The following is a 27,825-nucleotide window of genomic DNA, read 5'->3' as shown; positions in this document are numbered from 1 at the left end:
TCATCATTTGAAAAAATGCAAAAAAAAATCCAAATGTTTTCGCAAAGAAAATACAAATTTGCTTGGTATATTGATACAAACATTTAGAAAAAGTTGATTATTCTATGAAACAACTCATAGGAGCAATTGACTGTAAAACTTCGATAATCATTTCCTCCTAAACCCAACCATGCTTCAATGGAACTCAGTAGAAACCCAAAAAAGTTCTTGAAAATGCAGAAACAGCAGTTTGTCTTATCATTGTTGTCTAAATCATCACAATAATACGTATGTCTTGAATATAATGTAGACATCAGATCTGACACAACAGCCGTAACATTTGAAGTACTCACAGCCGTTCCTCTGACTGTAGCTACAGCAGGTGTCTGTGTCATCACAACAATACCATCCGTCTTAAATACAGCATACGTGTCAGATGTGTACCATATCCGTACAAACACAGAATATTTGATGGTGTTTTCTAACAATTGTTGATCTAAAAATATTAACATTTAAACGATTATTAGTCTGGTTAAGCATGTGAGTAACTGGTAATGTTGACAAACGTTTAGTGAAATCATTGTTTTTCAAAATGTGATTTAGAGACTACTTTCTTTTTGTTTCTTACAATTTATTTTTTTTTATTTACAAAATACTCAATCCCTTAGAAAGATTTCAAATATCTACCTGAATTTTTTGGAATGATTATTTCCATGTATTCGGAATTATCCATACGCATCAGAGACATTCTCATACATATTTGCTGACACACAAAAAACTCATACTTGTTTTTATTATTAAATTATAGAAACAATGCACAACGTAGTTTGTCAAAATGTCTTCAGCAACCTCTAGATATATGTCACCCATAAAATGTTAAAGATATCAAGGTTGAGAAAGACACATTCCCGTTAGAGTAGTGTAAGATTACGAAATGAACACCTTTATTTTCTGCATAAATCAGCAGTCTTTTGGAATTGAACGGTAAAGTGTGTTATATTCTGCGAGTATTGAAATAGCAAGAAAATGTAAAAACACACGAACAGAATATGTAAACATAAAATCAAATTATCATTTGAAAAAAGAACCATATATTGTCTACCTGGTCCAATAGTGAAGACAGATTCCATTAACTGACCAGCATCCTGCCAAACCTTCTCCTCGAGTGGGTTATAAATACCAATCGGTGTTGAATCATCTGCGTCACCCACACTCCATTCATACCTTCAGTATAAATTAAGCCAGCATTTACATATTACTTGTTGTATCAAGATACATGCATTCGATTAGGAACAATAAGGTAGCAATACATTCATCATAGATTAACCACATATACAATAGTTCACTAAGTATTTACATCAAATTAAAAAGTATGACGTGTCAAAAAGCTTCAAAACTGATGAAGTACAATTTTATTGTCAAATGAAATAAATCACTTTTGAAAACAATGTAAAATATTATTAGATGTAAAGACAAATCCTTCTAATCAGAACTACCAATAATATCTTCTTTATATTTTATATTTACTTTAGGTTAGGTAAAAGCTTCAAAATAAGCTAATAAAAAAATGGGGTCACCGACCTCGTTTTCGATTTAGAACGCCGTCTTTTTCATGGAATTTGGAAATCGGGACCTCTAGTCAATAACAGTGTAATATTTTTTTAAAAGTTGGTTTCCCATAAAACTTGTTTGTTCTGTTAACCAAGTAGTTAATACAAACTATTTTAATAATATTACCAATTTCTGAGGGGAAAAATTAGCGATAAGTTGCTTTAATAATTTTCCCGCCTTTATTTATTGTGAAATAACTATAAAAGAATGAAGTTTAAAAAAAAATGACCAATAATTTCTCGATGAGTATTCAACAGAATATGCGTTGTTTATTTCTAGATAAAATCATGAAATAAAACGATGGGGTCACCGGAATGAAAAAAGAGATATTTCTACAAAAGGGTTAACAATTTAAAATGGCGGGAATACATTGCGCCAATTTTGAAATAACGTCGAAAGCCGTTCCGCCGGTTTTGGGCGTTATTCCTATACAAATTACGGACAACACAGTTCTCGTTATTTGCTGTTATGTTGTTTGCTTGTTTTCAACTACTATTAATTCATATTAATTTACACTTGATAGTACTTAGTTTTCCGTCAGTTTCACAGACACGTAATATAAATGCGGTGGTTGGAAAACAATGCGTTGAACAAATGTACACGCGAATGGATTATGCTTCTATGAACAACATTTCTATTCAAGTTGTGTATAGTGCTTATGTGTTGAACAGAAATTCTTCTTAAAATAGTGAATATATTTGTTATATCATTTCATAGTTCAGTCAAAGTATATCTGAAAGACAAGACAGATAAAATTGAGAATGTAAATGGGGAATGTGTCAAAGAGACAACAACCCGACCAAATAAAAAACAACAGCAGAAGGTCACCAACAAACCTTTGCTTACGATATCATGAATTATAATTTCGCGGTGAAGAATGTTGTTTCTTTTTATTTTGTTGATAATAACTTAAAATCAATAGAAATCTAAGACCCCTAACAATAAAGATCGAGGAGCCGATATTGTAAAATATGACTCGGAAAGATCGGACTTAAATACTTAAAGACTTAAATACCACTTCCAAATGTAGTTTTAAAAAGATTGATTTTATGAACCGGGTTCCGTTCAAAATCGTAGCGGCTACGTAGTTCTACATATATTTTGATCTTATGAACGAGTAGCTAGGCTAGCTGCAATCAATATCTTTGTAGCAGCTAGGCTAGCTACATGTTCAATAGTCATAAATCTACGTAGCCCTATGTAGCCTCTACGATATTGAACGCAACCCTGATCTTTGTTTAAGTTTAAACGCTTAGATAAATCGATCTACATTCAAAATGTTTTATGTAGATATGAAAATAAATCTTCGCATGGTCAGTTTAATATATTCTTATAAGTAACTGATTTCAAAGTTTCGTCCGTATGCTCAAATGATTTGACAGAACATGAAAATAAAAAAAAATGTATACGTCGTTTTTTTGCGTCATTTTTCTAAAAGATAAAGATATGATAGCAAATAATAAAAAATTCCACAAGAGACCAATTGACACAGGAACTATTTATAATAGGTCACCTTACGGCCTTCAACAATGAGCAAATCTCATAATGCATATAAAGCTATAAAAGGTCCAGAAATGACAAGTGAAAAACAATTCAAACGAGAAAAAACGGCTTAATTTATGAACAAAAAATAAATAAATGAAAAACAAATATGTAACACTTTAAAGACAACTATTTAATTACAAGCTCCTGACCTTGGACAGGACCTGTTTCAGTGCTCGACTGATACCGTTACTTATTCTTTCCGTATTCGCTTAATATACGTGTGTTAATTGGTGCACATTTTAAGAACTATCTTTTCAATTGTATTTATTCATTATTATTTTTTTTTATTATTATTTTCTGTAAATTCCTCATCTTCAAACAAAATGACCGTTATAAGTAAAATTATTCTGACATTTCTTTGTTTTTAAAAGGACTTATGACATATTAATCAAAAAGATAATTAATAAATGCAGAAGCACATCTAATGAACCAAATATTTCCTTGTTCTATTTACTACGAGTTTTTTTTTAACGATATGACCGATTATTTTAGGATTGCAATGTATACTATTTAAAATCATAAGTTCTAAAAAGATCGTAAATGAGAGATGCTCTTAAAAGATCGATTCAATTTCGTGCAAGTGTTAACGGGGTCTATCATATCAAAATATTCCGTCATGTTGCTAGAAACTCAGTCTAAGTATTCTCATACAGTTGTCATATCGTGATTATGAATGGAACCTAGTCCGACTTTTTTTTCTCAAATCAACTATTGATTTTTTATGCCCCACCTACGATAGCATTGTTGAGGGGCATTATGTTTTCTGGTCTGTGCGTCCGTCCGTCCGTCTGTCCCGTTTCATGTTAAAGTTTTTGGTCAAGGTAGCTTTTGAAGTTCTTGCTGCTTATGATATGATCTTTCTCATTTTAAAACCAAATTTGACTTTCGACCCCAATTTCAAGGTCCACTGAACATAGAAAATGAAATTGCAAGTTTCGGGTTAAAGTTTTTGGTCAAGGTAGTTGTTTATGAAGCTGAAGTCCAATCAACTTGAAACTAAGTAAACATGTCTTGAACTGAATTTTAATGTGCGTATTGTTATGCTTTTACTTTTCTACACTGGTTAGAGGTATAGGGGGAGGGTTGAGATCTCACAAACATGTTTAACCCCGCCGCATTTTTGCGCCTGTCCCAAGTCAGGAGCCTCTGGCCTTTGTTAGTCTTGTATTATTTAAATTTTAGTTTCTTGTGTACAATTTGGAAATTAGTATGGCGTTCATTATCACTGAACTAGTATATATTTGTTTAGGGGCCAGCTGAAGGACGCCTCCGGGTGCGGGAATTTCTCGCTACATTGAAGACCTGTTGGTGACCTTCTGCTGTTGTGTTTTTTTATTTTGGTCGGGTTGTTGTCTCTTTGACACATTCCCCATTTCCATTCTCAATTTTATGTTGCTTATGACATGATCTTTCTAATGTTAATGACAAATTAGAGTATTTTACCCAATATCACTGTCCATTGAACATGGAAAAGGATAGTGTGAGTTGGGCATCCGTGTACTTTGGACACATTCTTGTTTCATATGCATTCCTCTTTAATTCTTCATTCCGACAACTTTAAAACACAGGCAGAATTATGTTGTTTTTTTTATATAAAAATTGCGCACCTAGTACATAAATATAAAATTTGGCAAATCGGATCATACTCGGGAGTGGTCAAATGCAAAAACATACAATGTTAGAAGCGTAAATGTTAATTTCTCTACATGGACTTTATTTTACACGTATGCGTCGTTGGGTTACTGATTTGTTGGTGCTTATCAGAAATCTGAATATTATATTCGTGTAAAAATGTAATCGCCTTACACATTCAAAATACATATGTGCAATTTGCCATATCCATATAGGTGCGTAAGGTTTCTAATTCTATATATACATTGAATTTTGATGACATGATTGATGATTTTCGTACTTTCTTCATGATTTGTGGAAATATAAATACAATTTAAAACCTAGGCTACCAAAGAGATTGTCTCTATAGAACAGATAAATCCATACACGTAGCAAATTATGGAACTTAGTTTTATATTATAATATGATTGGCCAGTCCCGAAATCCCGGACTTAAAAAAATCCCATCTTGTTGTCGAGTATCCAGATTTGTGTTTCGTTTCTTGACAGTTGTTAGTTTGCTGTATAGTTCATGTTGAATCTCTTTTTATTCATATATTTTATCATTTGCTGTTTTGTTGTTTGTTGCAGATACACTTAATTCACATAATTAATTTATATATCCAATTTTGGAACATGTCTATTTATTATATAAAAACAATTTTCATTTTCTTCTCGGAAAATATCTCGGGAAAATCTACTTATTAAAACGTTTGTCACTCTCTCCATCGGCTCAAAGAGGAATAACTCTCATTAACGTTTCGAGTTCGCGGAAACCTGACGTCATAAAACGCTGACGGCATAGTACTATTGCGCTGGTGTATGCGCATAAACAATAGAGGGATTTGTCTGTTTTGTATGTCATATTACTCCTGTCATATTAGTCTTTGTTGATTTTTTATACAGAATAAGAAATAATGTATATTCGGACGAGCAAAGCAAGATAGAACATAACATAGATTTATAAAAGCAACTACAAATGTTGGTGAAAGTTTATAGCAAAGGAGTAGGTCCGGTAAGGACCGATTTTTGCCTCAAATTTCAGTTTAATCTGACGAAAGATTTTGACCACTTTTTAAACACTTAAGTGTCTATTTCATTTGATTCAATTATTTTTTGTGAAAGATTTGAACTCATTTAGTCATTAAAAACGATCCGATTCAAGCTTAAATATGAAAAATCTACCAAATATGCGAAAAAATGTCACTTTTCAGATGGTTTTTGTTAAAAATGAAAGTGGCCGCATCTGTGTTCATCCTCAATCTTTATATATGTTATGTATTATCATCAAATACAACTTCCATTTCAATATTTTGGATGAACACGAATGCGGCCAATTTCGTTTTACACGGAAACCGTCTAAAATTTAACTAAAATGCTGGAATTGTGAAGATTTCAGTAATTTAGCATAACCTAATGGTGCCAGTACTCAATATATGTGCATTGTATTGTCAAAAACAGCCAATATTTAAGTAGCAGAACCATTCTACTATTCAATAAATAACTTAAAGTTTACATTTTAACAATTTTGTAAAACTGCTATATTTTGGGGGCAAAACGGGCTCTTACCGGACCTACTCCTTTCTGTACAACCAACTGACAACTGAATAGAACTTGCAGCAACATTAAGAATGAAAGATTATATGTATAAGTGGGTCTTAAAACAGTGATAAATGGCTGTATAAACATTAAGTCGGACAATGAAGCTCTCAGTACACTGTCGAATGTTGTTACATTGAGTTGTACAAACTTACCATAATGGTTTAGAAGGGAACTGTTGAGATATAATCCATGAAGCTCTCAGTACACTGTCGAATATTGTAACATTGAGTTGTACAAACTTACCATAAGGGTTTAGAGGGGAACTGTTGAGATATAATCCATGAAGCTCTCAGTACACTGTCGAATATTGTAACATTGAGTTGTACAAACTTACCATAAGGGTTTAGAGGGGAACTGTTGGGATATAATCCATGAAGCTCTCAGTACACTATCAGGTGTTGTTACATTGAGTTGTACAAACTTACCATAAGGGTTTAGAGGGGAACTGTTGGGATATTATCCATGAAGCTCTCAGTACACTATCAGGTGTTGTTACATTGAGTTGTACAAACTTACCATAAGGGTTTAGAGGGGAACTGTTGAGATATAATCCATGAAGCTCTCAGTACACTGTCGAATATTGTAACATTGAGTTGTACAAACTTACCATAAGGGTTTAGAGGGGAACTGTTGGGATATAATCCATGAAGCTCTCAGTACACTATCAGGTGTTGTTACATTGAGTTGTACAAACTTACCATAAGGATTTAGAGGGGAACTGTTGGGATATAATCCATGAAGCTCTCAGTACACTATCAGGTGTTGTTACATTGAGTTGTACAAACTTACCATAAGGGTTTAGAGGGGAACTGTTGAGATATAATCCATGAAGCTCTCAGTACACTGTCGAATATTGTAACATTGAGTTGTACAAACTTACCATAAGGGTTTAGAGGGGAACTGTTGAGATATAATCCATGAAGCTCTCAGTACACTGTCGAATATTGTAACATTGAGTTGTACAAACTTACCATAAAGGTTTAGAGGGGAACTGTTGAGATATAATCCATGAAGCTCTCAGTACACTATCAGGTGTTGTTACATTGAGTTGTACAAACTTACCATAAGGGTTTAGAGGGGAACTGTTGGGATATAATCCATGAAGCTCTCAGTACACTATCAGGTGTTGTTACATTGAGTTGTACAAACTTACCATAAGGGTTTAGAGGGGAACTGTTGAGATATAATCCATGAAGCTCTCAGTACACTATCAAATGTTGTTACATTGAGTTGTACAAACTTACCATAAGGGTTTAGAGGGGAACTGTTGAGATATAATCCATGAAGCTCTCAGTACACTGTCGAATATTGTAACATTGAGTTGTACAAACTTACCATAAGGGTTTAGAGGGGAACTGTTGAGATATAATCCATGAAGATCTCAGTACACTATCAAATGTTGTTACATTGAGTTGTACAAACTTACCATAAGGGTTTAGAAGGGAACTGTTGAGATATAATCCATGAAGATCTCAGTACACTATCAAATGTTGTTACATTGAGTTGTACAAACTTACCATAATGGTTTAGAAGGGAACTGTTGAGATATAATCCATGAAGCTCTCAGTACACTATCAGAAGCTGTTACAGCTTGGTCATCAGTGGTATAACCATTTGTGTCCTTTACTAACAATAATGTGTATTGTGTACCAGAAAATACATCTGCAAAAAATATATTGTAAAAAATACAATGTGCTCGTTTTACTCGAATAGTATAAATATACACTATAGTATGCGTATTACAATATTGTTTATTAAAATATAAAGTGAAGTCATACCTTCATGACCTATGGAACATGTGGAATACAATTTGAAATCCAAATTATTAACCTCGCCATAGTTTAGCAAGTTTTACAGATACTCAACAAAAGATGATTTATACTTCACTTCGCTTATGATAGAAGAGTTTTCGAGAACGGTAAATATTTAGTTGTTTTTGCCCTAAAATGAAAACATAAAATTATCATTATGAGCTATAACACAATTCCATGCACCATTATTTAAGGAAGTGGTGAACAATTTTTGTTATCTCTTTTTGCCAACTTCCCGACTATTCATCATTATCACTAGTTTCAACTTTTACAATTTCAATTTTATTTCTCTATATCTACTCATTCTGTAGATTGTCTTTAATATCTTAGATAGGTTAACGGTTTCAAACGGCTTCCAAATTATTAATGCCATAGTCACAAATTAAAGTGTAAACGTAAATGTATATAATAACAATCTATTTAGAGTAAGAACCATTCCAGCCACAAGGTCTCGGTAAATGTTATACATTTTTTGTAAATACTTGAATCAATACCAGCATGCAAAATTCAAGAAAGTGTGAACAAAAACTGTTACAGATAATGGTATTAGTAAATGGTGCAGCACTTTTTCCTTACCCATATATGGAAAAAATGTGAAAGGTTGAGAGCATAAATGCATTCTTATTATGTCTTATTTCAGTGATATTTGGAATGATAGGTAAAGAGTTTATTGTATATAAACCATCTAGATGAAATATTTACCAAAAGCAAGAGGAGGGGAGATGTAAGTTTTCAAACAAAACACAAATATATTCAACCTTAAACAATTTACTTTTAAATGAATGTTTAAAATGTTTATAAAAGGTACGTAAAAAGTCCAATCACAAAAAAATATTGAACTCCGCGGAAAATTCAAATCAAAACATCAAATGAATGAACAACAACTGTCATATTCCTGACTTGGTACAGGCATTTTCAAATACAGAAAATGGTGGATTGAACCTGGTTTTGTAGCGCTAAGCCTCCCAGCTTGTATTTACCTCTTTTCGCAGCCAGTATTTCTAAATTTTGATAAACATCTAATACAAAATAAATCCAGTTTTTGGTGGGGTTCGTGTTGTTTATTCTTTAGTTTTCTATGTTGTGTCATGTGTACTATTGTTTTTCTGTTTGTCTTTTTCATTTTTAGCCATGGCGATGTCAGTTTGTTTTAGATTTACGAGTTTGACTGTCCCTTTGGTGTCTTTCGTCCCTCTTTTAGCCTAGTAGTTATGATGAGTTCATTTGGACAAACATAGATATAGGACGATGTGGTGTGAGTGCCAATGAGACAACTCTCCATCCAAATAACATTTTTTTTAAAGTAAACCATTATAGGTCAATGTATTGCCTTCAACACGAAGCCTTGGCTCACACCGAACAACAAGCTATAAAGGGCCCCAAAATTACTAGTTTAAAACCATTCAAACGGGAAAACCAACGGTCTAATCTATATAAAAAAAAATATGTTTATTTCAACATTCATGTGCGCTATAGTTTCAAATGACAACGCACAAAAAAATGACTTTAATCTTTAGTTTTCATGGAATGCATTTACAATTTTCAAAGAACTCACACATTAATAACCTTTTACAAAATTCTGATTCTTGACGAATTTGATATAAGTGCCTTATCATTCTTACCATCTGATACATCAGTACAATTACCAAGACTTGGATTAAATGGACATTTCTGGTCTTGTGGAGAACAAACACAATGGCCTTCACATGAAATTGCATCACATCTTCTGACCAAGTCCAGGTAGCTCGGTGGAGTTCTTTTAAAAGCCGAATGAATCATGTGACTTCTTAAACCAACCTGTAAAGAGAAAATTAAAAGTTTGCTTTTTGTTGTTTACCTCTTGAGATATAAGCACAAATCAAACAAAAACAATATGAAAAAACATCTGATCTTCATAATTGATTTTTTTTCGATATTAAAAATCAAACCCAACATAAAATACATAAATGCAATTTCGTAATTTTTCACAATGTCTTCAAACAGGAACATTTCTTATTCTAACTTGCCAACCAATGATAAGTGTGTATTTTGTTCAACACTTCTTGATAGTTTAGTATTTTAAAAGGTTTTAATCAATATGCACATGACTTGTTGTAACCTTAGTTTTATTACATTTAAATAATTCACCAACTGAACATTCACAGACAAAATATATACTTTACGTCATCCTAATACTGAAGCTTACCTTATTAACAGCCCACAGGGTGATGTATACTTCATCATATTGAGTCAATACAACAGTGTCAATTTTATGCAGTTGAACTTTGCCCTCATTACCATGGTCAGTGTTGCTATCTACGTGGACATACTTGGTTTCAAGATCCTATAAATCAAAACACTATTAATAATTCATAAGTTTGATAATATACAAGTCAAGAATATGGCAATTGTTATCCATTCGTTTGATGTATTTGAGCTTTTATTTTATTTTAGATTAAAATATACCTTATTCAGATTCTTCGCCATGTAAGAGGATCCCACAGTGACCATATAATGATCAATCTGTGAATGTATATCACTGAACCCTAGCCAGGCCAGATACACAGCATTACTTCCATAGGTCATCCACCCATGTTCATTTCTGGAGAGATCTAGATCAGAAGCATGGTCAGTACTAACAGCAAACATTCCTGAAATAAACAGAAGATTCACTGGATCGGAAAGATTGGGGTACAATTAATGGTTTTTAGCAAATATTCCTAAAATACAGAAATAAACAGAATATTCATATAAAGAAATGCTTGGATTTTTTTTTAGTAAATTGGATGGCTTGCAAAACACGTTGGTAGGTATACAAATCTCTGTGTGACTTTAAACTTTCCATCCGATGTAGTTGAGAATGAAACATAACATCTTAACTGTTAAAGAATTGCATATCTACGTTCCCTCCTCCCTTTTTAGAAACCATCATATGGAAATATCTGCATATATGCTATGTGATGTATCTGAAATACAAATATCTACTTTATTAGAGAGGGACTGCCCTCTATGCCCTCTACATATCATATGTAGATGGAAAATAAAAAAAATCCCTCTGGCGTATCTGAGATCCCTCAGTCCATATATACAAACCTCTAGAACATGGTGTGCTTTCTACAAATATACAGGTATCTGGATTACTTAAAAGTGACTGTTCCTACCCTTTCTATAGTCAATAGATACATACCTCTTGATGGTGGAGTGCTATCTATAAATATTCCCTGCGATGTATCTGAGATACAAATATCTGCACTGTTACAAGTAATCAATGTCACATAGTATGTCACTCCATCATGTAGATCTAAACCAGTAAATACATAGGACCTGGCAATACCATTGACCTAGGAGAGATGATATAATGATAAATGTTTATATAGTAAATGTACATGGCATTGTCAGTTTATTTTCAATCTATGAGTTTGACTGTGTCCTTTTGTCACCTTGCGGCCCTCTTTCAATATAAATACATAATGTTGCTGCATTCAGATTATGAAAACTAAAGCCTGCCATGTTTTTTTTATTTATTAGTTTCAAACACAAAGACGACAACCATACAATAGTGTTATTGTCACACCTTTACAGTATAGCTCTTTTAGCCTACTTACTGGCAGTGAAGAAAGTAAAAATTCTCCTCCAATGTGAGATTTGATTGACAGGTATTGTCTCTTTATAAACGATTCTGCATCATCAACTTCCCATTCGACCTTCATCGTTGTCCTATATATCTGAGTCAAATCAGTGATTCCAAAGTCGTTAGAGAATGTCGTTACTTTTGATAAGACAGGTGGCGTGTCATCTACACTAAAACCACTTGATGATGATTCTGCCCACAACCCTGCAAATTAAACAGGTAATACTGTTTCAAATCTGCATATCAAGTAAAAAATGTATATCATCTACATGGGACATTCGCAATAGTATCAAAAACTCTCTGACAATTACAATCTTTATAATCAATTTGTGTTCAAGTTTATAAGAAACGAAACATATTAAGAGATTTAAAAAACAAAACAACTCTCCAACAGAGTTCGAATGAAGTAGGTTTGTTATTCTCGTGGTATTTTCGTGATGCTTGGTCCGTTTCGGTGTTGTGTCGTTGTTCTCCTCTTATATTTAATGCGTTTCCCTCGGTTTTTGTTTGTTACCCCGATTTTTTTTTGTCCATGGATTTATGAGTTTTGAACAGCAGTTTACTCTTGTTGCCTTTATTTGGCAGATATAGGTCACTCTATGTCCTTTATAATTATTGAAAACGTCCATAATGTCAGTTTGATTGTCGAGACATGACAAGATGTAAAACAATTCAAACAAAAACAACAACAACAACAACAATAACAACAACAACAGATACAGAACATGTTAAGCCATCAGGCCTACACGGATTCAACCCGGTTTTTGTTAGAACTAAAGTTTTTTAGTGGTCTGAGTATTATTTATGGACTGCGTTTGTCTTTTAATATATGATGTCTAATTGCAAATGACTACTGGTACCACATTTACCCATTCGTATCATAGATACAAGAAGATGTGGCATGGGTGCTTGTGAAACAACTCTGCATCCATGTCATAGTATGTAAAAGTATTTTTACTCTTACCCATAACAACATCAGCCGGTTGATCACACTTTTGTTCAGATTTTCTTTCAAGTCTTTGAAACCTACTTTCAAAATATATATCAACACCACTGTTTAAAAAAATAAGTCTACTAAATGCTAGCGGACCACATACAATTTGCCTGACACATTTGTGTCAAAATAAGTACAAACCTGCTTTATTATAAGCTCTGACTGTTATATACATCCGTGTGTTTATAGGAAGACTAAGATTATAACTAGATGAGTCCAGTAATGCTGTTGTTTCTGTCAAATGAAGCTCTATAGTTGGTACAATATCATCATACCCTGGCTTCGTTCCTACTCTCCACTCATACTTCTCCAGACCTGACTGGGAATCATCAAATCCATACCATTTAGCTGATATGTAGTTTCTGTAACGATGCAGATAGGAATAAATAACTGTTTCTCTTATTATAAGATGAATTTGCTTTTCTTCTTCCGATTGATTTTAGTTTAGTTGATAATCAATGTGTGGTTGACAAAATTATGAAATCTAGTTTTCTTTTTTTTTCTTTTGAATTTCTGTTTTTACATAAAGTGGAACAAAATCTTTAAAAATATTTATTAAGTGTAAAAAATAAAATCACAAAAATAGCGAGCTCCGAGAAAATTCAAAAAGGAAAGTCCCGTATCAAATAACAAAATCAAAAGCTTTAACACAACAAACGAATAAACATATTCCTGACTTGGTATATGCATTTTCTAATGTAGAAAATGGTAATTAAACCTGGCTATAACGCTAAACGTAATTTGGATAGAAAAACGGTAGGTTTAATGAGCTATCAATTTCCAGGAATAGTATATCATCGAGAGACAGATTTATAAAAGCTATTATTGTTTTATTATTTTAATAATAATAATTACTTTTTGAATTATGAGGTTCATACGTAATTCTAAGATGCATTTTATTTTCGATAAATATGCCTTAGTTGAAAAACCGAAAATTATAAGTTGATATTCTAAAGGGTCAATTTGAATGACAGAGACATTATTTAAGTTTGGAATGCATATACATGTTGTAATTTAGAACTGTTTTTATCATCAATTGATTTTGATTTGTCTTTCTCTCATTTGACAGATCGCATGGCATGAGACTATTGTTTACCCGCATTCATCTTAATATAATTAATTAAAACTCTTGTTTATTATTGCATCATCATTTTTATACCATTTTCAACTGAACCAACACATTCGTCAACGTGTCATCTGTTCTAAATGAATGCAAAACAAACTTACTTCATTGATTGGTATTCTGTATCGTAATACCCTGTACCGTCTTGTACAGTGCCTGGTGTTGGTGGACTGTTGTCTATAATTACACCATCTGATGTCACAGTCGTACACATTTCTGCAGTGTTACATGCAGTTACAGTCGTGTAATATCTTAGTCCTGTACCAAGGTGAGTATTTTCTAGGGTAAATTCTAAAATGGAAATCATAATTTCGGTATGACAATGTAGTGTCAAAATCCTTAGAAAAAACCTAAAATATTACAAATATATGTGGATATTTCAATAATAATAATAATTTTTAAAATGAACATGTTGAATATGTGAAGAAGAAACAGAAGAAGAAGTAAATTATGAATATTCAGTATTAGAATTGACTCACAAGAAAAACACTTTTGTCTTCTCTGCTCTATCATAAGATCTAACATAATCAATATCATAGATGTATGTCTAGGGGGGAATTCAAGTTCAAACCATACAAATTTAAATAAACCTTTCTTATGAACTCCTTTTATTCATCGTACCAGTATTATCTTTGAACACAATATTTGTAATTTTCAAAGGTTTATTGAATTCCTTTGAGAACAACGTGTATACAATTTACAGATAAAACAAAAAAGAGAATGGAAATAAGGAATGTGTTAAAGAGACAACAACACAACCAAAGATTTAAAAAACAATCAAATGCCACAAATAGGCCTGTTTAGTACACTTTGCTCACCATATGCTATTCCAATGGCTTGATGTCCTAAAATATCCTCACATTGTGGACAGGTTCCAATCGAGACATAATAATCTTTGATAGTTGAATGAGATTCATGAAATCCTTCCCAGTGAGCATGTAAAACTTTGGTTTCGGTTTGATAGTCAATATCTTTTACAATTCCTGTAACTTGGTCCATATCTCCATCATACACGTGACCAGGTGTAGGTGGCGTTGTGTCAAGTTCAAAAGCCCAGGACGTGGCCAATGAAGACAATCCTGCTTTGTTGAATGCCTAAAAACAAAGGAATCAGTCTTTCTTTTACAAAAGAGATGCTTATGATGTCAAAAGCTCGAGATATATTCAAATGCATAGGTTCAAGAAAAACAAACAAAATATTGACGAACAAAATTAGTGCAAAAATTAAAATAGAACAATATAACGTCTAAGCGACACGAGCTCTACTACTTTTGGCATGACTCACTTACAGATTCTTCTCCACGTATGGCACCATTTGTTTTGTCTATAGTGATATACTACATTGATAAGTCTCAATCAGTGATGTCACATCGTTAAACGAAAAGGAGGGATAGTAGTAACGACAACTGTTACATATCTGTCGGCCTCTTTTAGTTTTTTTTAAATAAATAACAGTTAAGAAAAATAAGGATATTTATAACAGAAAATTCAACGTGAATCTGAATTCTTGTTTATATCAACTTTATTCTTTTCAGCCTAACAATTGTATTTAATTTTTGCTTTACAGACTTTTACAACTGTTAATATACTGCTGGACATTCATAGAGGAACAAAATACCTGACTGAAATGACAAGTAAGATTTTTTTTTACTTTGGATTTATACAGTAAACATAGAGTCTCTCAGGGAAAATGTATCAGGTTTGCACAACATTTTGTAAACGTATTTTGATAGCGTATTTATATTATGAAAACTGTTTAAAACTACTTTATCAATAAAATAATTGAGAATGGACATGGGGAATATGTCAAAAATAAAATGAAAAATAGATAAATGTAAATTTCATTTTCTTACTCTGACATTAATGTAATAAGAATGGCCATCTTTAAGTGAAAGAGGACTATTTTTGTCTGTTATTCCACATTCATCTGTCGTTCTTATGTACGACATCATATCCGTGTATCCTGGCTGTGAACCAATGGACCATAGATAATAATCCAAACCACTTTGTAAATCTATGAACACTCCTTTCCAACTGAAATATTAAAATGAATAATTAAGGAATAACAGTACTGTAGTTGAAGAGTTGCCACCGTCAATTGCAGATTTGACGGTCGCAAATGCAGTTTTACTGGCGACGCGTAGCGGAGACAGTAAAACGGAGATTTGCGACCGTCAAATCAAAATTGACGGTGGCAACTCTTCAACTACAGTACTGTTATTCCGATTCTAATGCATTACAACAAGAAAAAATACGATAAAACTTGAAAAAATGTCTAAATTTGTCAAATAAAAAAAAATCCGCGAAACTTCATGAATGATTTTGGCACAAAGACGTCATGGCTAAACGTGACGTCATACAACGAAAACTTACAAACTGGAGGTTATTACGTTACCTGTACGCTTGAAATTCGGATACATTACATTAAAACATGGAATTCGAGGTAGGTGTTGTTTTATTTTCATTTATATAGTAGTAATCGAACATTTGTTGATTCATCAATTCAAAATGGCGGGTCCCTCCTTAGTTACGCCTGGTCAACTATGGATTTGACGGCAACTTTTAGCCAATGAAAAAAATTGTTACATCCAAATTGCATTAGAATACAGATTTAACGTGTTTAATGGGAAAAAAACTCAACGAAAATACCACGCTTATCAATTGAACTTCAAACTCGCGTTTCTTGCCGATTGCGACACGAATGAACTGATTGTGTGGTGACCTAAATGCCTTGTGTCAATTTGACCTGATAAAACCGATATTAAGATCTTTTCAATGTTCAAAGCCAGACCTCAACTTTTTCACAAATGGTAAACATATTCCTTTTAGTATAACACATAACAACCGGGTTTTTAATTGCAAAATGGATCAATCACAGAGAAAGCATTATTGCAACTGTAAAGAAACGTTTAAATACACCTAGATGTTTCGTATCAACTCTTAACTAATTAAAAAAGAAATGAACTCAACCAATTTTTGAATACTGCGGAATCATTATTATTCGTTAGATACAAATTTTTGTTGATTTTGTACAGCTTAATCACGATATTAAATGTTCAACAAATGCTGAATTTTCTAAAGATTTGTATGCAGTCTTCAGCAAACCACGAAATTAGATATCAACGAATATGCAAGTTTTCCTTAATCCACAAAAACAGAAAAATGCACCAGGTACCTACTATCTGTAGAATCAGACCCATCTGAATGACTCAAATATCAGAAAAGGAACCACTTTTTGTTTCATCTGATTTTTATATACTTACCAAGGACTTATTTCTGTTGATGATGTAATTTGACGATCTTATGATCTTTATATACTTACCAAGGACTTATTTCTGTTGTTGATGAATTGTGACGATCTTATGACCATTTATATACTTACCAAGGAATTATTCCTGTTGTTAATGTAATGTGACAATCTTATGACCTTTATATACTTACCAAGGACTTATTTCTGTTGTTGATGTAATGTGACAATCTTATGACCTTTATATACTAACCAAGGACTTATTTCTGTTGTTGATGTAATGTGACAATCTTATGACCTTTATATACTAACCAAGGACTTATTTCTGTTGTTGATGTAATGTTATGATCTTATGACCTTTATATACTTACCAAGGACTTATTTCTGTTGTTGATGTAATGTGACAATCTTATGACCTTTATATACTAACCAAGGACTTATTTCTGTTGTTGATGTAATGTGACAATCTTATGACCTTTATATACTTACCAAGGACTTATTTCTGTTGTTGATGTAATGTTATGATCTTATGACCTTTATATACTTACCAAGGACTTATTTCTGGTGTTGATGTAATGTTATGATCTTATGACCTTTATATACTTACCAAGGACTTATTTCTGTTGATGTAATGTGACGATCTTATGACCATTTATATACTTACCAAGGAATTATTCCTGTTGTTAATGTAATGTGACAATCTTATGACCTTTATATACTTACCAAGGAATTATTTCTGTTGTTGATGTAATGTTGTGATCTTATGACCTTTATATACTTACCAAGGACTTATTTCTGTTGTTGATGTAATGTGACAATCTTATGACCTTTATATACTTACCAAGGACTTATTTCTGTTGTTGATGTCATGTGACAATCTTATGACCTTTATATACTTACCAAGGGCTTATTTCTGTTGTTGATGTAATGTGACAATCTTATGACCTTTTATATACTTACCAAGGACTTATTTCTGTTGTTGATGTAATGTGACAATCTTATGACCTTTATATACTTACCAAGGACTTATTTCTGTTGCTGGTGTAATGTGACAATCTTATGACCTTTATATACTAACCAAGGACTTATTCCTGTTGTTGATGTAATGTGACAATCTTATGACCTTTATATACTTACCAAGGACTTATTTCTGTTGTTGATGTAATGTGACGATCTTATGACCTTTATATACTTACCAAGGACTTATTTCTGTTGTTGATGTAATGTGACGATCTTATGACCTTTATATACTTACCAAGGACTTATTTCTGTTGTTGGTGTAATGTGACAATCTTATGACCTTTATATACTAACCAAGGACTTATTCCTGTTGTTGATGTAATGTGACAATCTTATGACCTTTATATACTTACCAAGGACTTATTTCTGTTGTTGATGTAATGTGACAATCTTATGACCTTTATATACTTACCAAGGACTTATTTCTGTTGTTGATATAATGTGACGATCTTATGACCTTTATATACTTACCAAGGACTTATTTCTGTTGTTGATGTAATGTGACAATCTTATGACCTTTATATACTTACCAAGGACTTATTTCTGTTGTAGATGTAATGTGACGATCTTATGACCTTTATATACTTACCAAGGACTTATTTCTGTTGTTGATGTCATGTGACTATTTTATGACCTTTATATACTTACCAAGGACTTATTTCTGTTGTTGATGTAATGTGACGATCTTATGACCTTTATATACTTACCAAGGACTTATTTCTGTTGTTGATGTAATGTGACAATCTTGTGACCTTTATATACTAACCAAGGACTTATACTGTTGTTGATGTAATGTGACAATCTTATGACCTTTATATACTTACCAAGGACTTATATCTGTTGTTGATGTAATGTGACGATCTTATGACCATTTATATACTTACCAAGGAATTATTCCTGTTGTTGATGTAATGTGACGATCTTATGACCATTTATATACTTACCAAGGAATTATTCCTGTTGTTAATGTAATGTGACAATCTTATGACCTTTATTTACTTACCAAGGACTTATTTCTGTTGTTGATGTAATGTTATGATCTTATGACCTTTATATACTTACCAAGGACTTATTTCTGGTGTTGATGTAATGTTATGATCTTATGACCTTTATATACTTACCAAGGACTTATTTCTGTTGATGTAATGTGACGATCTTATGACCATTTATATACTTACCAAGGAATTATTCCTGTTGTTAATGTAATGTGACAATCTTATGACCTTTTATATACTTACCAAGGACTTATTTCTGTTGTTGATGTAATGTGACAATCTTATGACCTTTATATACCTACCAAGGACTTATTTCTGTTGTTGGTGTAATGTGACAATCTTATGACCTTTATATACTAACCAATGACTTATTCCTGTTGTTGATGTAATGTGACAATTTTATGACCTTTATATACTTACCAAGGACTTATTTCTGTTGTTGATGTAATGTGACAATCTTATGACCTTTATATACTTACCAAGGACTTATTTCTGTTGTTGATGTAATGTGACGATCTTATGACCTTTATATACTTACCAAGGACTTATTTCTGTTGTTGATGTAATGTGACAATCTTATGACCTTTATATACTTACCAAGGACTTATTTCTGTTGTTGATGTAATGTGACGATCTTATGACCTTTATATACTTACCAAGGACTTATTTCTGTTGTAGATGTAATGTTACAATCTTATGACCTTTTATATACTTACCAAGGACTTATTTCTGTTGTTGATGTAATGTGACAATCTTATGACCTTTATATACTTACCAAGGACTTATTTCTGTTGTTGGTGTAATGTGACAATCTTATGACCTTTATATACTAACCAAGGACTTATTCCTGTTGTTGATGTAATGTGACAATCTTATGACCTTTATATACTTACAAAGGACTTATTTCTGTTGTTGATGTAATGTGACAATCTTATGACCTTTATCCTACCAAGGACTTATTTCTGTTGTTGATGTAATGTGACGATCTTATGACCTTTATATACTTACCAAGGACTTATTTCTGTTGTTGGTGTAATGTGACAATCTTATGACCTTTATATACTAACCAAGGACTTATTCCTGTTGTTGATGTAATGTGACAATCTTATGACCTTTATATACTTACCAAGGACTTATTTCTGTTGTTGATGTAATGTGACAATCTTATGACCTTTATATACTTACCAAGGACTTATTTCTGTTGTTGATGTAATGTGACGATCTTATGACCTTTATATACTTACCAAGGACTTATTTCTGTTGTTGATGTAAAGTGACAATCTTATGACCTTTATATACTTACCAAGGACTTATTTCTGTTGTAGATGTAATGTGACGATCTTATGACCTTTATATACTTACCAAGGACTTATTTCTGTTGTTGATGTCATTAGACTATCTTATGACCTTTATATACTTACCAAGGACTTATTTCTGTTGTTGATGTAATGTGACGATCTTATGACCTTTATATACTTACCAAGGACTTATTTCTGTTGTTGATGTAATGTGACAATCTTATGACCTTTATATACTTACCAAGAACTTATTTCTGTTGTTGATGTAATGTTATGATCTTATGACCTTTATATACTTACCAAGGACTTATTTCTGGTGTTGATGTAATGTTATGATCTTATAACCTTTATATACTTACCAAGGACTTATTTCTGTTGATGTAATGTGACGATCTTATGACCATTTATATACTTACCAAGGCATTATTCCTGTTGTTAATGTAATGTGACAATCTTATGACCTTTATATACTTACCAAGGAATTATTTCTGTTGTTGATGTAATGTGACGATCTTATGACCTTTATATACTTACCAAGGACTTATTTCTGTTGTTGATGTAATGTGACAATTTTATGACCTTTATATACTAACCAAGGACTTATTTCTGTTGTTGATGTCATGTGACAATCTTGTGACCTTTATATACTAACCAAGGACTTATACTGTTGTTGATGTAATGTGACAATCTTATGACCTTTATATACTTACCAAGGACTTATTTCTGTTGTTGATGTAATGTGACAATTTTATGACCTTTATATACTTACCAAGGACTTATTTCTGTTGTTGATGTAATGTGACAATCTTGTGACCTTTATATACTAACCAAGGACTTATACTGTTGTTGATGTAATGTGACAATCTTATGACCTTTATATACTTACCAAGGACTTATTTCTGTTGTTGATGTAATGTGACGATCTTATGACCTTTATATACTTACCAAGGACTTATTTCTGTTGTTGATGTAATGTGACAATCTTATGACCTTTATATACTTACCAAGAACTTATTTCTGTTGTTGATGTAATGTTATGATCTTATGACCTTTATATACTTACCAAGGACTTATTTCTGGTGTTGATGTAATGTTATGATCTTATGACCTTTATATACTTACCAAGGACTTATTTCTGTTGATGTAATGTGACGATCTTATGACCATTTATATACTTACCAAGGCATTATTCCTGTTGTTAATGTAATGTGACAATCTTATGACCTTTATATACTTACCAAGGAATTATTTCTGTTGTTGATGTAATGTTATGATCTTATGACCTTTATATACTTACCAAGGACTTATTTCTGTTGTTGATGTAATGTGACAATCTTATGACCTTTTATATACTTACCAAGAACTTATTTCTGTTGTTGATGTAATGTGACAATCTTATGACCTTTATATACTTACCAAGGACTTATTTCTGTTGTTGATGTAATGTGACAATCTTATGACCTTTATATACTAACCAAGGACTTATTCCTGTTGTTGATGTAATGTGACAATCTTATGACCTTTATATACTTACCAAGGACTTATTTCTGTTGTTGATGTAATGTGACAATCTTATGACCTTTATATACTTACCAAGGACTTATTTCTGTTGTTGATGTAATGTGACGATCTTATGACCTTTATATACTTACCAAGGACTTATTTCTGTTGTTGATGTAATGTGACAATCTTATGACCTTTAGATACTTACCAAGGACTTATTTCTGTTGTCGATGTAATGTGACAATCTTATGACCTTTATATACTTACCAAGGACTTATTTCTGTTGTTGATGTAATGTGACGATCTTATGACCTTTATATACTTACCAAGGACTTATTTCTGTTGTTAATGTAATGTGACAATCTTATGACCTTTATATACTAACCAAGGACTTATTCCTGTTGTTGATGTAATGTGACAATCTTATGAACTTAATATACTTACCAAGGACTTATTTCTGTTGTTGATGTAATGTGACGATCTTATGACCTTTATATACTTACCAAGGACTTATTTCTGTTGTTAATGTAATGTGACAATCTTATGACCTTTATATACTTACCAAGGACTTATTTCTGTTGTCGATGTAATGTGACGGTTAATCAAAGTGATTGGTTTATCTGTTCTGTCTGGTGGAGTAACATCAATGGTAAGTGGATCGGAAATTTTAACTGTCTCTCTATTAGCAAAATCAACAGCTAAAAATAAGCAACATTTTCATTACTCAATTCAACTGAAGGCATTTAAGGAAGGTCTTCCGTAATTCTCAAATCACGACAATACAAATAAGTGTATTACTGTTATAATGGTTATTTCCTTATACACCTTATACAAATGTATCACAAATTCCCAACATTACTGGATTATTTAACCAACATTCCATAACATCATTGAGCAAAATAATTGCTTAATTATGCCGTTAGGTACTAGGAACAATTGTTGCAAATCTCGAGTCAGCAGTTGCAGATAAGGTCTAATGGGTATTCTTAACAACAGGAACACATTTATTCAGATCTTTTTCTTTGTAAAGTCAGATACTTTCGTGGTTTTTTTTGTGGTTTTAAAATCTCAGTTAGATCGACTTTTATAATAAAAAGAGCAATGGAGCACAATAAATATACGAACTAACCTTTCAGTGTGGCATAATATATATATCCATTCTGCAAAGGAAGTCTATGTAAAGCTTTGTGTTGTACCACCCCTACATTTTCAAAAGCATACACATCATTTCCGCCTGGTGTTGTGCCTGTCAAATATTAAACATTTGTTGATAAGTCTGAAATACATTAATGTTAGATTGTTTCATTATGTACAGTAGCTGTAGTGATATGCATATATCTTCTTTTTATTCATCTTTGAGAGTAGCAACCGGTTTCTAATTACTGATCAGAGGCGGATTTAGGGGGGGCAGGTGGCCCGGCCCCCCTTTTTAGGAAAAAAAATGTTGCTTATATAGGGAATCACTAAAGCGTGACTGGAGCGGGCCCCCTCTTATGTCCGTTAGTGGATCCGCCACTGTTGATGCCTTACAAAGAACCAACCATAACGGTTACATTTTATGTATTACCTTAGTCAAATATATAGTTATAAACAAACGTAATAACCTAATTGTTTTCAGTAAGTAAACTTAAATATATGGATTTTTTCCTTAATTTTAAAAACTGTTCTATGACAAATTAATGAGGCGTCAAAGGTGTTTTTTGACGTTTAAATAAATCGAAGTTTCGTCAGATATTGAGACGTACCAACTTATAACCGAAGAGTTGACAGCTTCTTTTGATTTGTACTAAATATTACAAATACCAAATATATACTCATATAAAAACTAGTTGAGCACCATTTTGACTGGTGTAAACACTAAAATCATGAAATATACAATATGTTTACCTTTACAGTTTGCAGGGCACAATAATTACAAATACTCAGTACTGACACTTGTATTTAAAAAGGATAATGTCTTTTTCAATCTTTTCATGTTTTTGGTTAACGTTTGTCCTGATTTACACAAGTATCAGAACGTGCATTAAGCTACAATTAAGTCCAGATATCTATGATGAGTTTATCTATCTACAGCTGGTATATATATAACGTTCATATACAAAGTGTGTACTCTTTTATAAAAATAATATTAATTACTCTCTAAAACATGTACCAGTGCTTACCTATACCCAGTATATATTCTTTTATACCAGTGGCATGTGGTCCAGTGTCATATTCTTCTACGTCACGAAAACCATCCCAGTTTATATAGAGGTCTGTATTAGAAGTCTTATGAAGTATAAATCATAATATTGTTTATATCTTATCAAATGTATGCAACGCTAAAGTCAGTTTTGTTATGTTGAAATAACGCGAATTTCAAATTTCTCTATTTTTCGTATAACTGCGATTCCTAATTATTGTTTTTACAGGTACTTTTTCATTCTGCAGGTGTATTTGTGCTCAAGCACACGTTTGTATTTGAGATGGTCATAAAAAACTGCTAATCTGCTAACATGAAACATCATAGAGAACTGAAACTTCCAACTGGACTGATGAACTGTTATAAAAAATCTAGTTTAGAATACGTTACAATACCACTTCTTTCTGAAATTTAGAACAGATAATTTTATAATTAAGACAAACCTATATCAAATATCAGCCTGTAAATGACAGCACTCTGACTAGAATTGAGTAATGGAAAGTTATATAATTGAAATAAGAAGGACATTAATTGAGTGGGTTTTTTTCATGAATCAGTCTTTAATCACCTGATAGACTATACCCGGATTTAAACCAATCCACAATCTTCCTGCCACAGGTGGAGTCAGATCAACAACAATTCCATCACTACAGGAATTTATTTCTTCTAGATCCTCAATCCACGTCTCTCTCGGTATTTGTATAGGATTAGCATGTACACACACAGTGTAGCGGGTTCCATGGACAAGCTCATTGTTACTGAATAGTTCATTCATAAATCCATTTACTACAACAGAAATGTTAATGTCCGAAATGTTTAACCTTTTATCGCAAAATGAAAAAAAGTAAAATCACAAATACTGAACTAAGAGGAAAATTTAAAACGAACGTCCCTTATCAAATGGCAAAATTAAAAGCTCATTCACATCAAACGGATGGACAACAACTGTCATATTTCTGACTTGGTACAAAATAAAATTAAGAAAGGAAATGAGGAATGTGTCAAAGCGACAACAACCCGACCATAGAGCAGACAACAGCCGAATGCCAACAATGTAGTGTTCAAATTTGTGTTTGTATATTTAGCTTGGATCTAGAACTGATATATGTATAATTCAACAATTTAAAACATTCTGTGCATCGCATTCTTACTTGTATGTCCACATCTAATGCTATCAGGATGGTCACATGGTATTGTCAAACTCAGCTGACTGATCTGGCGATAATATGTTGTTACATCTATAGTCTTTGCATCTAATATAGCATATTCATAATCCTTATGACGTAAAGTAGGCCAGGTAGCTGATATTACATTCTTGTATGGGGTATAATCCATGTCTGGTTCTGGCCAATATTCATTTTCTTCCAGATAAATCTGCTTACCATGACTCTCTGAAAATAATTCAATTTTGTACTTTTAACTTAGTGTACTTCAGAATCTCGTGATTTTTATGTGCATTCAAATGAACTTCAAGCAAACATTTGATTTATGATTAATGCTTGCTGAACTTATAGTGACAATAACATTATGCATATAGTCTTATTTTTGTTCGCTTTGGAGCTTCCATGTATCGTCAGGTTATCGGAATTCCAATGGGGTCTAACTGTGCACCACTTATTGCGGACCTGTTTTTGTATTGCTACGAGTTACAATTTATGATAAAAATCAGCAAAGACCCATCGAAACAACATCTGATAAACAAATTTAATAATACTTTTAGATATTTGTATGACATTTTGGCTCTAAATAATGACGACGTCAGTATGTAAACTAAAGAAATTCATCCTGTTGAACTTACTTTAAATAAAGCTAATACTAACAATGACCATTGCCCTTTCCTCGATCTTGATATCTATATCACTAACGGAAATTGATGATAAAAGGGATGATTTTTCATTTCCTATCGTTAATTATCCATTTTTAGATAGACGTCACTATCTAAAAATGGATAATTAACGATACGGTGTTTAAATATCTCAACTTGTGCGATTCGCTCATGTAAGTAACAATGTTTAAGATTTTAACGAGAGAAATTTATGTTTTACTGAAAAATTATTACACCAGGGTTTTCGATATCACAAACTAGTTAAAACATTTACTAAATTTATTATCGGTATAAGGACATCATTCGTAAATATAGCTCAACATGCAGACATCTTATACTTTTAGGTATTTCAGATCCATTTTTTTATGGAAATATTCTTTAAAAGCACAAAAATGTCAGTATTCACCACAGAAACTAACAAAACCTTTAAATAGACTTATTAAGAAGGGATATAGTTACGATACTGTTGTCAGGTCATAAAAGATTGCATATTTTGGCGTTAATATTGATTCACTTATAGGGTCTTTGCATCGGAACTAAACACATTTATTCAAAAACCAGTTGTTGACACGGCACGGGTTATGTTCTTCTCATATATGGTATGATGGTATGATACTAAACCCCTAACGGGAAGGATTGTGCCTGATATTCATATGATAAAATCATAATCTTTAAATCAGTTTGATTGAAGTCTGGAGCTGGCATGTCAGTTAACTGCTAGTAGTCTATTGTTATTTATGTATAATTGTCATTTTGTTTATTTTCTTTGGTTACATCCTAAGTCAGGAGCCTCTGGTGTTTGTTGGTCTTGTATTATTTTAATTTTAGTGTCTTGTGTACAATTTGGAAATTAGTATGGCGTCCATTATCACTGAACTAGTATATATGTGTTGAGGGGCCAGCTGAAGGACGCTTCCGTGTGCGGAAATTTCTAGTTACATTTAAGACCTGTTGGTGCCCTTCTGCTGTTGTTTTTTCTATAGTTGGATTGTTGTCTCTTTGATACATTCCCCATTTCCATTCTCAATTTTATTATGTAGTACAAACTCGCGTCTGGCGTTTCAAATTATGATTCTGATACCTTTTATAACTATTTACACCAATGGGTCGATGCCACTGCTGGTAGACGTTTTGTCCCCGAGGGTATCATCATCAGACATGAATATCAATTTTATGGTCATTTTGATAAATTGCCTGTTGACCAAACTTTAAATTTTTCCAAAAACTAAGGACTTTATCATCCCAGGAATAGATTACCGTAGCCATATTTGGCACATCTATTTAGCGTTTTGGGTCCTCATTGCTCTTCAATTTTGTACTTGTTTGGCTTGTTATCTATTTTGATATGAGCGTTACTGATGAGTCTTATGTTGACAAAACGCGCCTCTGACGTATTGAATTATAATCCTGGTACCTTTGATAATTATTTACATATGCATATGACTTAGTAGGACGTCATATTATTCATTTGTTTAGGTTTTTTTTACACAAGCTGACGCTATAAATGATGTATCACATACTGTGCTAAATTAGCCGTGTTAAGACAAGGGACGTAATAAGTATTACCTAAAGCATCAGGTTCTCCTACAGCATCGATAACAATATTAGGTATTATCAGTATCGGATTATATGCATCACAGTCTTTAACCTCGGTAGATATGGTTGTGTATAACTTAACATTGTTGTACCCTCTTATAGAAAATCTTTTACATCTTGAAAAATCCATTTCACCATTCAACTCATATTCAAAGGAAATCTGAAAAAATAACAATTCTGCATGAATTTTTATAATATTTATAAATAATTACTGACCTGATTTCAACTAACCTCAACCCATGACACCCTTGCTTAAAGCTTTCAATAAACAAAA

The 27,825-nt window shown here is 32.4% G+C and overlaps 1 protein-coding gene across 1 annotated transcript in view; it reads right to left on the bottom strand.

Annotated features, from left to right (window-relative positions):
• LOC134697559 (uncharacterized) overlaps positions 1–27,620 on the bottom strand; it is a 37,302-nt gene extending 9,682 nt beyond the window's left edge. The window contains exons 1-21 of the mRNA XM_063559840.1: positions 27,522–27,620; positions 25,282–25,521; positions 24,699–24,916; positions 24,111–24,216; positions 23,078–23,194; positions 22,511–22,646; positions 15,739–15,919; positions 14,704–14,980; positions 13,990–14,176; positions 12,904–13,124; positions 11,743–11,972; positions 11,325–11,478; positions 10,604–10,788; positions 10,344–10,481; positions 9,781–9,955; positions 7,865–8,009; positions 7,319–7,429; positions 6,955–7,065; positions 6,591–6,644; positions 1,082–1,203; positions 333–475 (exon numbers count right to left, since the gene is read on the bottom strand). Of these exons, the coding sequence (XP_063415910.1) occupies positions 333–475; positions 1,082–1,203; positions 6,591–6,644; positions 6,955–7,065; positions 7,319–7,429; positions 7,865–8,009; positions 9,781–9,955; positions 10,344–10,481; positions 10,604–10,788; positions 11,325–11,478; positions 11,743–11,972; positions 12,904–13,124; positions 13,990–14,176; positions 14,704–14,980; positions 15,739–15,919; positions 22,511–22,646; positions 23,078–23,194; positions 24,111–24,216; positions 24,699–24,916; positions 25,282–25,465 (3,195 nt within the window). The 5' untranslated portion in view covers positions 25,466–25,521; positions 27,522–27,620. The remainder of the gene's footprint in view (positions 1–332; positions 476–1,081; positions 1,204–6,590; positions 6,645–6,954; positions 7,066–7,318; positions 7,430–7,864; positions 8,010–9,780; positions 9,956–10,343; positions 10,482–10,603; positions 10,789–11,324; positions 11,479–11,742; positions 11,973–12,903; positions 13,125–13,989; positions 14,177–14,703; positions 14,981–15,738; positions 15,920–22,510; positions 22,647–23,077; positions 23,195–24,110; positions 24,217–24,698; positions 24,917–25,281; positions 25,522–27,521) is intronic.
• Positions 27,621–27,825: the final 205 nt, after the last annotated feature.

The sequence above is a fragment of the Mytilus trossulus genome, chromosome 14 (assembly GCF_036588685.1).
Source record: "Mytilus trossulus isolate FHL-02 chromosome 14, PNRI_Mtr1.1.1.hap1, whole genome shotgun sequence".
NCBI classification, from domain to species: Eukaryota; Metazoa; Mollusca; class Bivalvia; order Mytilida; family Mytilidae; genus Mytilus; species Mytilus trossulus.
Note: the sequence above shows the minus strand (reverse complement) of the source record. Positions and strands in the feature narration are given on the sequence as shown.